A 13,156-nucleotide genomic window follows, 5' to 3' on the forward strand; every position below is an offset into this window, starting at 1 on the left:
CTGTCATTTCATTTTTATTTAACTTTTGTTTTAGATGCAACTGTGCCTGAGGCCAGTCCTGAAAAGAAGCCAATTTCTTCAAATTGGCCCTCCAGATTGCTAGGATTTCAATTTCTATGATTTATTTATTTATTGGCCTTCTAGATTATCCGAAACAACTCTGAGCAGCCTTCCAAAGTTATAAAGCATTGTATAGAAACAACAGCCATCTTTCTGCAGAATTCCCCAACCTAGTGGGCCCATCCAAATATCCTAACCCAAGACATGGGGAGAACTTTAGGTTTATAAAGATGGCTTGACATTATGTGGTATGGGAGAGGGCATACAAAGGGGTAGCTTTTCCAAAAGGCATGAGAAGTGACAGAATTATGTAAGCCAGCTGAACTGGATCAATCATAGAGTCCTGTACGTGATTGAAGATGTTGCCATATCTCACTGTGATAGAAATACACAAAGGCAACATGAGAGAGAGAGGAAGGGAGGAAGAGAGAGAGAAGAGAGAGATTGAGAGATTTCTAAAGCTTTTCAGAAGCTTGCTTTGTTCAGCCAACATGACCCAGTCGTGACTGGAAGAAATGTGGCCACTTAAAGGCAGTTAACTATTGACCTGGTTTGGCTCGATGCAGAGCTGTACTTGTGTGAACTGCTGCCAGGAAATAGCAGCTGTAACCTAGAAGGCACTACCAATCTTCTTTCATACAGAGATATGGGAGGCTGGAGCCTCTCCGTGGAGCAGAAAGGGAAGTCGGAACCAGTCCTGCTCAATATGGTAGGCAGCAGTAAAAAACAAAACCCAGAGCCTTTAAAAAAAAAAAAAAAAGCTCCAGTTAGTTCCCACATCTGGAAAACCTTGGGTTTTATAGAGCACACTATTTTCAGGTTTCTACCATTTGTTTTTTTCTTTTTTGTTATGCTGTTTTTTTTCAAAGAAGAAGGCAAAGCTTGATTCTGAAATCTGGAAGAAGGTAAAATGGAAGTAAACTTCACAGAACTATTTCAATCTATATTCTCTTCGTTTAATTTCTGATGTTTTAGGGCTGGAGCAGTCTGGTTTAGCCACCCTGAACACATCTTTATTTTAAGGGCTGACATTTTTCTTGCCCTACCACTTGTAGCGTACCAGGCTGCGCACAGGAGAAGTTTAGAGGACTGAAATGGAAATCAGGAGGCATTTAGGACCCAGAAGCTGAGACTCTCCCCAAGCTCTTGGCTGCCTCTCACCCTTTACTGCAGTGGATCTGTGCATCAGTTACAGTGGAAGAGAAGCAGGAGATATCCAGTATGCTGGAAGTCTACACAGGGAAGGTATGAGCTGGAACTGGGAGCAGAGAGGAGGGTCAGTTGTGGCCAGGCAGCAACTTGCAGGCATCTTAGGGTAGTATATTGCTGTTGCTTTCCCATCATCCAGGTGATTGTGTATAGGTTAGTAGACAGTCCATTCTCCCAAAGATGCTGAGACAGAGATAAGTACAGGACCATAGAGAGAGCAATGAGAGCATAAGCTATTTGGGGAGGATTCCTTTTGCATGTGATGCTGGGAGCAGATTTCTCCAGCAGAAGAGCAAAGAGATGAGCAAGACCAACCTCTTCTATTCCTTTCTCCATTCAGGATCCTTATTCGTCTCCATTCTGGCATTAGCCGAGGCCTGCTTCTTTACTGCTGGTCTCCAAGTATTATACCGGCAGTAGGAAAAGCCTTGGGTAAGGTTTCTTGAACAGGAACAAAGGACAGGAATAATGGCATTTCGGCCAGGGTGGGAGGTGTCCATTCATTTCAGATAGAAAGGAACAGAAGAAAGAATGGAAACTCCAGCTTTTTGGGGGGTGGGGAATCTTTGTCTCACAAGGCTAGAGGCAGGACAGTGGAGGAAATCCATGTGAGCAGGATTTGAGCTTGTATGTGTGAGTGGGGGCTTCTTGAAGACCATATTTACCTTACATGTACTGATAGAGATAGATGAGAGTTGCCAGTAAGAATTTCAGCAGTTGGGAAACATTTGGAAAGCTGTAGGATCTGACCCATTCGGTAAAGTCTAACAGTGGGATGCGCTCGATCCCATCTTTAAAAGAGATGGGTGGCATGTCTTCTCTGTCATGGCATCTGTCCTCTGGAATAGCATCACCTGGACAATTGAGTTGCCTCAATCCTGCCCTTCTTTAACTGGCTTTGAAGACTTGGGTTTTTTCCTCAGGTTAGGGAAAGTGTGCCACTAGGCGGAATTTGTATTTATACATGTGGTATTTTCATTCTTGGTTACACCTTCTTCTGGTTTGGATTGTTTTTAACTGTATGCCTTGTTATGAGTGGGATGGGAATATAGCTTTGATTTGTAAGTAAATAAACAATCAAGGAGCATATATTTGCTCATGAGGAATTATGAAGTATGGGGAATGAGGGAAAACTCTCTGGTTCATAGAAGAAGAGATAAATACTTTGTGGGTGTTCGTTTCTTTTGAAGGAACACTAAATGAAAGATATCACCTTTGTCTGGCAAGTTCAGGAAGAAGTTGGTGATAGAGTTGCCAGAGGGATAAAAAGGGTGTCCCTGCTTCCATCCCAGTCTATGGAAAGAGCTGCTTGGTTGAGAATTTTGGGTAAAGAGATGGAGAAAGGAAGAAGGTATATTCAGAAAACATCTAAGTAAGTGCTGAAATAGTGACTTTTGGGAAGTCTCAGAGAGTCCAGCTAGAGGCCAGAATGGATTTCTGCTCCATTCATGGATACTGCTAGACCTGATCAGATTTTAGCCACTGGGCCCGAAGAAATGGGGTGGAGCCAAATAAGTCTGAGTAAGCTAATATTATCCAGGGCCAAGCTGAAGTCATAGACATACTTTGCTTTTATTTTGTTTTGTTTTACTCCCCATCAGTGCTGTGCTCCAAACATATTTGTTGAACTGGAGTGCAAAGGGATATTTCCAGGACAACAGTATGGACCTTCTTGAAAGCAAGATGACTGGTCAGCAGTTGCCTGCTTCAGAGCATCTCAAGTGGGTAAGTGCCTTCTGCAGATCCTTCAATTGCCTTCTGCAGATCCTTCAGGTTTGATATGGGCCATAGAAAACCCAGATGCATGAGAGGATCAAGCAGAAAAGAAAATCCTCATTATCTCATGCTCTATTCTTGTAAAATATGTTATTTTGCCTGCTAGTCATGCTAAGTTGCATAGTCTCACTACTGTGCTTGCAAACTAACATGACAGAGCAGGAATGCCAGAGCAGGAGGCCAGAAAATTTGGCTCATTTTTCTATTGGAGGATTGGAGAAGGCAATAATTAAGAAGCAAAATTAGAACCTTAAGCCTTACTTGGGTTTAAGTTACCTATTTTATACTTTAAATCTCTAGGTACCTCCTCAAACATGTTCTAGGTTCCAGGCCCAGCCACTTTTTAGAATGCAATCTTCAGAAGGTTGTGCAAAGTTCTCAGGCCCATAAGAGTTCACAAGTCTATGTCGGAGGTTTATGCTATGGTTAATCAGCTAACTTACACTATCCACGCTATGTCCTCTAATTGCAGATGTTTAAAGAAAAATGTATTGGTATCATTCTCACTGGGGATATCTGCCTGACCATAAATTCATCATAGTGACTTAATCATTTCTTCTAATTTCCTGGCGTTCAATTGGCTTCGAACAATAAATGTAAGTAAGCTGTATGTGTGCCCCATAATTAGTTTGTCCTGAATGACACCTTCTTCTGTAAATTGAATTTCAAAAAAGCTTCCACGCCTTATAGTGTAGCCATCAATGGGACCTCCAATTCAAAAGAGCAGGGAAAAATCTTTCTTTCTGAAATCCGGCAGGATCACTCCTAGCCAATACTGAATCAATAGGAGGAAAAGGCAGCTTTTATCTTGTCACGTTCTCATCTCTCTTAATTTATTTTGTTTTTATACTTCTTGGATCCTGCTAGTCATCTTCCGTTGCCATATCCCACAATGTATCAAAGTTAAGATATAGCTCTTATAGCTAAGTTCCATAATTTGGAACAAACAAAATCAAACCTTTTCCCTTTAAAAAGATGTGAGATTTCTCTTACAAATGTAAAGGCAATAATGAGCAAAGAATTAGAGGATTTCCTCTTTTTTCAATTTTCTGCCGTGCTCCATTATATCTGTGAGGGGATCATTTTACTGAAATCTTGTGTGCAAAATCCTTTAACTGGTTTGTCCTTCTCAGAATTGCGAAGGTCCATTAAGAAAATCCTTAAAACAGAGAAAAATTAATTCATCCTTCAATAACAGCCTGAAAGAAAGAGAAAATTGGTGAAGGAAATTCTGAAACAGGCTTTAAGTTTCTAAATCAACACTTACATCATAAAACTATTGCATTTTTAGCAGCCGCTTATAGCAGCGTACCAACTTACATAGATGCAGTTAAAAAGAGGAAGATTTTACTAAATTCTGAAGGCTACATTCTTACACGATCATTTGGCAATAGACAATGAGTTAGCAATATCTTGGTTGGCAATAGAATCTCCAAGGCTGTTGCTCTTTGATGACGTTGATTCTGAGGCAGCTCAGAAATTTGTGGCCTACAGGGCAACTGTGGACTTGTCCCAAGTTATTAATGCCCAGGTGTATGCCAGGGGTCCTATGCTAGAACTGTTTTTTGTCTCAAGGTGGTTGCTTTTTGACTCACTGGTGTCAGTGTTTTCTGCAGGAACACAGGGCCAATTTGATCGGTTCATCCCAAGGGCCGATGGACCAATGGGGTTCCAGAGAGAGCTTGGGGTTTTCTGATGATGTGGTGGGTGTCTTGGCTAAGCCCCTAGTCACTGCTGGGAATGGGCAGGTGGCTGGGGCCTTAGTTTGTGTTGTTCCTAGGCAGCTTCTCCCTGTGATTGGAAACAATTGCCCTGTTGTGATTTGTGAACCTCAACACCCAGAATTCCTGAGCCAGCCATGGAATTCTGGGAATTGAAGTCCACAAGTCATAGTTCCTCACCTCTGTGGTACGTGATTATTGGGTGCACCTTGCTTTCCCAATGGACTCCAGCGGATGAAACGCCAGAAGAGATTCCTAGAATACTGTTGCGGGAAGACTTGAAGTGAATCTAACCGTCCACCTATAAGAGCCAATATTACTGCCTACTTTATAGTGACAAGGGCAGTAAGACAACAAATTTTCTCCATCATTACTGTGCTGATAGCTGTCCAGCAGCCTTGTTTTGGATCATGCAGTGCAGTCCCTACTGGATGGACAGGGCCCCTGGAACTGGGCTTCTGTGAGGATTACTCAGGCTATTTGGTGGCTAAAGTTGCTCAAATTTGTTTTACCTTGGGCTTAGTCTGGGCAGGGCAGGCCAGGCCAGGCCAAGGTGCTTAGAGCTTGATCTGGTAGTGTGATCTGAGATAAGTTTGATCCAGTGACTCCTACGGATGTGGACTTGTTCTCTGTGTTATCAGCTTAGCCATCTGTTTACTGGATCTGGTTCCCTCCTGGGTTGTTAAAGAGACTAGGATGGTTGCATCCATGTTGTCCTCTTAGATGGAGTGGGTGGCACACCCCTTCCTCAAATGATCATCCTTGGATTCTATGGTTTTCAGTAACTATTGACCATTCTTCGAGTTTTCTTTGTGGGGAATGTTAAGAAGGTGGTTCATTTGTAGCTGGAGGAAGTGGATTATCTAGACTAATTTCACTTAAGTTTAAGGCTGGGATTTCATTTAGGTTTAAGTATTGTGACAGCTTTGGATGCATTTGTAGATGATCGGGTGCAGAGGCTATGCAGGTTTGGATGGGAAGGAACTGTCTATGACACAATCCTTCCAAGACCAAGTTTGGATCATCCAGGTCTGGACATATTTTGCCTTTGACCTTGGATGTGGTAACATATCTCCCTTTCAAGGATGATGCACAATTTTGGGGTCTTCCTGGACATACAGGTCTTGCTTGTTGAGCGGTTGACAGCAATGACCAGGAAGACCTTTGTCCAGCTTGTTTCCTTTCCTAGGTTGCGGGAGCTCTTCACACAATCACTCAGGCCCTGATCTCCTCATGCAATGCGTTTAGCAGAGGTGGGTGAGGAGATAGGTGGCTGTTATGAAGGCCTCATGAAGGTCTAGTGAAGGGCCAGCAGCTACTTAGTCTGGGCGCACCTCATCAGCAGTGGTCGGAAGATGAGGGTAGAAGTCAGCTGAGGAGAGTGAGGGAGGCAGGGGTAGCAGGGGTGGCCGAATGCAGGGCAACAGGGCAACTAGAGCACTAGAGTCCAGGGTAGCCAAAACATCCAAGATGGGTGGGGTAGATAGGTGGGGGAGTGGGAGTTGAGGCCTCGGTCATAAATGTGGCTGGGTTGCCAAGCAACCAAATTTTGGTCACATGATCATGGAAGGTCATATCGCAATGGCTGTAATTTTGAGGACCGGTCATAACTGCCATTTGTTCAGCACCATCGTAACTTTGTACAGCCACTGAATGCATGGTCATTAAGCAAGTCCTACCTGTACTATCATCTGAAACTGAACTTGGCAAATTGTGAAGTACACTAAAATCCCCCCCACGCTTTTCCTAAAAATTCCACAGTGGAGCAGGAAACTGCCAATCAACCAAACAGGGAATTTTATGGAAATTATTCTAAGGAAATGGGTATTGAAAGCATTGTCATTTAAAAGAAACCCCTATCTCCAGGGCCTTTGCTGGAATTACACATATTGCTAAAACGTAATGGGGGTGTTTTGTTTGGTTTAAGGCCATGTGTGAATATAGCCATTGCAGTTTATGCACCAAGGTTTATATCCTAATGTTATGTGTAACCATAGCTAGCATATTTTAATGCAATAGTGCTTAACTTACTGTAATTTGAACTCAAGCAGATTGTCAAGATATAAATATTTGCAATCACATTATTATTAGTGTATTTTTACAGTATTTAGCTGTCTGCATAATTATCTTCAAAAGTGGTTTCCAAATGAAGAAAAATGTAATCATGCACAATAAATTAAAACAATATAAATCACATTAATTAAAAGGGGGAAAGGAACAGACCAATTCTTCTATAATATTGACTCAGGGAATGTTTGGGCGAAAAGACCGATTCCTCAGTGATATAGCTGCTGGTGTCTTATGGATTTCAGCAAGGAAATTATGCAGAGATCACTTTAAAGTAGGTTCACTTCGATCTATCATGCAAAAACATCGCTTAGGATGTTATATGTAGAATTAAAATACTGAATCTGGATTGGGAGCTAATTGAGAGCCAGGTTGGTCTAGTGCAGGGGTGTCAAACTCAATTTCATTGAAGGCTGCAGCAGGGTTGTGTTTCACCTCAAGGGGCCGGGGTGGGTGTGGCCAAAATGGGCGTGGTCTGCTCAATGTCACTCATGTCGGGGGCACCTGTGCTGGCCCAAGTGCTCTGCCAGAAGCACCAAGGACTGGTCCCTCACTGTTTCCAAGGTGGCCCCAGGGGCCAGATCTAAGCATCCCATGGGCCAGATTCAGCCCATGGGCCTTGAGTTTGACACCCCTGGTCTAGTGGTTAAGGTTAAAGCAAAAAGCAGGAAAGCAGGAGACTGTGAGTTCAAGTCCTTCCTTAGCTATGAAAGCCAGCAAAGTAACCTTGGACCTGTCACTCTCAGCCCAACTGACCTCACAAGGTTGAGGTTAAAATAGGAAGAGAAAGATGTGTTGGATATGTTTGCCACTTTGAGTTATTTCTAACAATATTAAAGGTGGGATATAAATAAAAATAAATTTAATAAATAAATAGTGACTTAATCGCTAGCTCCCAACACCCTGATGAAGAACTACACACAACCAGGCACCATATAAATACAACATGTAGAACAGGCCCAGTGCACATATTCTGGAGAGAGAGGAGAAAGAATAAATCTTTGGGTTCTGGTGACCAACTCAGATTGGGTCCTGGAATAAATAAATAATTGGCAGCCAGTCAAATTGCTTCCACAGAGGTATAATAGATGAATATCTGCATGCCTCCTTCAGCAACATGGCCACAACATATTTTGTGCATGTGTAGTTTTTTTTATTAGAGACATTTTAAAAAGAAACAAAATTTTGAAATAAAAAAGGAAAGGAAAGTAACACGGAAGGTAATTTTAAAAAGTAAAAAGAAAGACATAGAAAAAGGAAAGGCTATAAAGAAGCACCTTCCAATTTTCCTAACAGCAATTACAAGTACATTTTGTATTTTACCCTCTCACTCTAAGGCAGAGGCCTCCACACTTGGCAACTTTAAGACTTGTGGACTTCAACTCCCAGAATTCTGGGATATTCTGGGAGTTGAAGTCCACAAGTTTTCAAGTAGCCAAATTTGGAGACCCCTGCTCTAAAGGTTACAACATAATTTCCTATGGCCACCATATTTTGCATCAGCTATGACTTTTAGATGAAACACAGTTACAGTAACTTCCACTTGAGGTGACCAGTACATGAACAACAGAAACTGTCTTTCCCTATCTAGGGAAGTGGAGAATTTTCTTGTCCTAAATTGGGTATTACTTCTAAATATCCAATTTAGGATAAGAAAAATCTCCACTTCCAGGGATAACTTTCCTGGATGGTTTCTGTTTTGTTTGTTGGCCATTATCAACCCTTCAATCACTTTGTCCCAATACCAATTCAAAATATGCAGTCTATTATTTAGATGGTTTATATTAGGGCTCTATGTACTTTGGAAGAAGTACTTTGGTTCTGGCATAAGTGAATCACTTCCTTGCTATGTATTAAAGCAGTCTGACCTTTTTTCAACTTGAAATAAAAGGATACGGTTGTTTTAAAGAATCTACTCATTAAAGTTAATGCTGCTCTTACAGCAGCTCCACCTGTTTTTCAAGCTCAGATGGATACCTTGAAAAAAGTGGGGTTCCTTTAATGAAAGCTAATAAAGTTCTTTGCTTGAACTTTTTCTCAAGTTGAGAAAATGATCTGAATAACTTTTGTGAAACTAAATAGAATTGGCTATCCACAACATATTGACCATTCAATGTCTCAAAATATGCTAATGTTAACTATTATTTGGGACAAGATAAAGCCTTGTGGCAGCACATACAGTAGCTGGTTTCTGAGATCAACATTAAAAATAGGAAATGAACCACTGTAATACAGTAATCCCAGCTCACAGGCACAGTGCTGATCAATGAGATCAAAACTACATACTGAAAAACAAAACAGGATCGATCAGTCACATTCCCTCTGTCTTTCTCTTGCAGGAAATCATCTGCCAAGGTTATTGAGGCTGATTCTGTCCCCAACCATGCCTGAACTCAGTTTAAGAGTCAGTATAATCAATCTCTTCTACGAACACATAGAGCAGCATAGACATCACTCTCTCTTTGCCTTAGCAAAGGACATGTGTATCAGCGTCCTTGGACCCTGGGAAGGGCTTATTTAGGAGAAGATAGGCAACCGGCTGTTATCACTCAATCACACAAAGACATGTTTACCACTCTATGGATCCACTTAGTCATCCTTCTTTGGTTTTTTTGGAAAAATCAGGACTGGTAGGGCTCAAGAGGATACATATGAGCATTTTGTCCGTGTCAGATATTCAAATTGGTTCCATATGATTAAGCCAAGTGATGAATTTTATATCTCAATATTAAAACCAGGTTAAAATTGGCATGAAGATGAATGACACTTATCATCATTTGCAGTTCTGTCACATCAGATTTTTGAGGTCTCTTTTAACATGTTTTACAGGATATATAAGTCTTTATATATGGCTACTTGAGGATGCAATAGAAAGCAACATTATATAAATGAATATATATCTGATCTTAATGGCAAGCTAACATTTACCTTCTAGCTATCTCTCAGATAATTTTATTTCCCAGTGTATCCCAGTAAACTTTGCTCCAAGGACTCTTAAGAATATTTGGTTTCACTGCTATAAAGAACAACAAAGGCCTTGACAGAATCATCACTCAAGAGGTTCCAAAACCTGTGGAGACAAACCGACTTTGTAAAGATTCCTTTTCTATAGAAAGACAATAATATATTAAGATCTGACCCTCAACATTCATCACCAGATGATGGCCGCATTATGAGAGCGAGCAACTGCTAACTCTTGCTTTGCAGTATCTGAACTATTTGCCCTATGTGCAAAAGTGGGGGAGAAGTCAAGGATATACCCTGCCTTATTTCTTTGACAAAACAAACCTATAGCTATCACATGGAATTGAAAGCTTCTTGAATAAGGGCAGTCCCAACCTACATTTTAAAAATCCTTCTGTTGAGTCCACCACAGCCCACTTGTTTATACAGCTGTGTGGGCTGCATACTAATAGTAAACATAGTGCATCCTTAACCAAACCCCAGGAAAAGGCTTTCATCATCTTTGAAGAAGTTTTTGGGTCAGTAAGATTTGATGGATCTCAACAAGTCTTGCAGTCATGTTTGATGCTGTACTCAAAAAGGTATGCGCTCTTTATTCAGAGTAGTTACCCATCTTCTAGTAGGGCACACAAGGTTAGCTCTTTCATCTGCAGTCATAACATGTGGTAATTCCACTCAAAGACCTGAGTAAAAGAGTAAAACAGGAAGGAGCTAAATAGAGTTCTGGCTTGTTGTGTATCTCTTCTGTCTTTTAAATATCTTCTTCTCTCAGTTGCTAGTGATCATCCACATTGGGATTTCTACTCTCTTCTATCCCATCTTTCTGCTGTCAAGATATCTCCAGCATTCTTCACATTATTAACATGGAAAGAAAATGGGATGGGAATGCAAAAAATAAAAATAAAATAAAAATCGCATATTCAAAAACAATTCAATTTAGCCTCTGGTTTTATGCAGAATAAATGTACCCTTAGATGTACATTCTCATTTAGGAGTCAACCTTCAGTAGGCTGGGGGCCGAACTGAGAACCCCACTCTCCTTTCTTGGGAGCGTCCATTGCAAGGTCCCCTGAAACAGACCATATTCATTATTTTCCAGAAAGTTCAAAGGGTATGACTTTCACAGCAACCATCCAAGTGGCTCCCTTGAAAAGGACAACCTGCTTTAAAGGTAGAACTTCCCATTTTAGTCAGCTGCAAATGGAGCTCTGCCAGTGGAACAGTTTTGGTTGATGCAGTGTTTAATCTGTAAATATATCTGTATTTCTTTCAGGTGCAAACATTTGCCCCGGAAACAGCATGTTGCAAGATGCAGTAAAGCTGTATACCCTTAGCAAGGAAGGGACTGTTCTTCAGGCCAGGTCTCACGGACTTTCTACACTGCCATGCTATTATATCCTATGACATACAATCAAGATGAAACAGATTTGGTGAATTAAGCAGAGCCCTTGATTATAATGGCTCACAGAACTGTGTGGTATTGGAAAGTATAAGTACCCCAAAGACCTGCTGGACTTGAATGTTGGCAAATGCTATGGCTAGTGGCTGCTTGCACACCACCATCTCTCTTGATTCTCTCTGATTACTTTCTGGGGACCCAGAATAGGATGGGTGATGGACTTGTAAAGGGAGGTGCTAATCTCCATGGAGCCTTCTCTTCCCACCCCGTGGGTACGGAATCCTGCCAGGATCAGAAGACTGCTTCAGACCTCCCAAAGTTCGATGCTTCTCAATTCTAGCCTAGACACCAAGCCCAGAGATGTGGCCTCTGAGTCTGTGGGTCTCTTCTTCATGCTTTTGATTGATCTGACAGCCATCGTGGGCAATGTAGCAATTATGACGGTCATTATCAAAACCCCAGCACTGAGGAAGTTTGTCTTTGTGTTCCACCTCTGCTTGGTGGATCTTTTGGCTGCTATTACCCTAATGCCTCTAGCCATGCTGTCCAGCTCAACTTTCTTTGAGGGCACAGTCTTTGAGGATGCCATATGTCATACCTATCTCTTCCTGAGTGTTTGCTTCATTACCATGTGTATCCTTTCCATCTCAGCTATTAATGTAGAGCGCTACTACTATGTGGTGCACCCCATGCGCTATGAGGTCAAAATGACTGTAAGCCTGGTGGTCTGTGTCCTGGTTGGTGTCTGGATCAAGGCAGTAGTTATGTCCATCATCCCCATCCTGGGATGGCTTTCCCAAGACCATGTCAATAGATCCCTAGCCTACAATGGACAGACCTGCTCCTTGCAGTGGAGCCGAAGTGCCTACTGCAAGTTTTTTGTGATTTTCTTTGCTGTTTTCTACTTCCTCCTGCCAGTTTCCATTATTTTGGTGGTCTACTGTAATATGTTTAAAGTGGCCAGAGTAGCTGCCATGCACCATGGTCCACTCCCCACTTGGATGGATACCCCACGGCAAAGATCAGAATCTCTTAGTAGTAGGTCCACAATGGTGACTAGCTCAGGAGCCCCTCGAACTACCCCTCAGAGGACGTTTGGGGGCGGGAAGGCTGTCATCATCCTCCTAGCAGTGGGGGGACAATTTCTCTTCTGCTGGTTGCCCTATTTCTCCTTCCATCTCTACTCGGTGCTGAGCTCCCATTTCCCTGGCCAGCAGACGGAGAACGTGGTCACTTGGATGGGTTATTTTTGCTTCACCTCCAACCCGTTCTTCTACGGATGCCTCAACCGACAGATCAGAGGAGAGCTCAGCAAGCATCTCACCTGCTTCTTCAAGCAACCACCAGAGGAGGATCTCAGGTTACCTAGCAGAGAAGGCTCCATTGAGGAGAACTTTCTGCAGTTCCTCCAAGGGACAGGCTGCCACGCTGAGACCAGAAATGCTCTTACCCAGCCCAGCCCCAAAAGGGACCAAGCTCCCATTGATTTCCGGATCCCAGGACAAATTGCAGAAGAGACCTCAGAGTTCCTGGAGCAGCACATGAACAGCGATATCACTGCCTCCGATAACTACATCAGAGCAGCCCGTTCACCAAAGCCTGAGCTGTAGCTAGGCTCCTTTCTTTCTTTTCTTTTTTCTTTTTTTTGCACTTGACAATCTTGATTTATCGATGTGTGAAATGCAAAATATAGCAGATGAGGAAGAATGTGTACGTTTGTATATGGGGGAGTATTTAATAAATACACCATGGCAATTGGAACCCTTTCTCTCCAGCGTACTGCTCATGTAAACCCCCACACACAAAATCAGCTGCTATTAGGATCCAGTTAGTTTCATTTCATTTTGACTAATATGGGATGGTGATTGTTCACCCGCCCCCGTCAACTCATTCTTAACCTTTGTAGTTGGAAACATCACTATTCTGAATATTTTCTTTTTCTTCTTCTTTCTTTTGTTTG

At 42.1% G+C, this 13,156-nt stretch overlaps 1 protein-coding gene across 3 annotated transcripts; it reads left to right on the forward strand.

Annotated features, from left to right (window-relative positions):
• Positions 1 to 706: 706 nt before the first annotated feature.
• GPR61 (G protein-coupled receptor 61) lies at positions 707 to 12,894 on the forward strand. 3 transcript variants are annotated; one of them, XM_087959964.1, is made up of 5 exons: positions 707 to 1,305; positions 1,610 to 1,701; positions 2,871 to 2,994; positions 3,518 to 3,641; positions 11,071 to 12,894. In XM_087959964.1, the coding sequence occupies exon 5, from the start codon at positions 11,442 to 11,444 to the stop codon at positions 12,804 to 12,806; it is 1,365 nt and encodes a 454-aa protein (XP_087816090.1). In that variant the 5' UTR covers positions 707 to 1,305; positions 1,610 to 1,701; positions 2,871 to 2,994; positions 3,518 to 3,641; positions 11,071 to 11,441; the 3' UTR covers positions 12,807 to 12,894. The 3 variants fall into 3 exon arrangements, with proteins under 3 accessions (XP_087816090.1, XP_087816091.1, XP_026533677.1); XM_087959965.1 differs by lacking the exon at positions 3,518 to 3,641; XM_026677892.2 differs by lacking the exons at positions 707 to 1,305; positions 1,610 to 1,701; positions 2,871 to 2,994; positions 3,518 to 3,641 and adding an exon at positions 8,490 to 10,968.
• The last annotated feature ends 262 nt before the right edge of the window (positions 12,895 to 13,156 follow it).

Source organism: Notechis scutatus, chromosome 3, assembly GCF_049901735.1.
Source record: "Notechis scutatus isolate UNSWTSFEM ecotype Mainland chromosome 3, rNotScu1.2, whole genome shotgun sequence".
Classification (NCBI taxonomy): Eukaryota; Metazoa; Chordata; class Lepidosauria; order Squamata; family Elapidae; genus Notechis; species Notechis scutatus.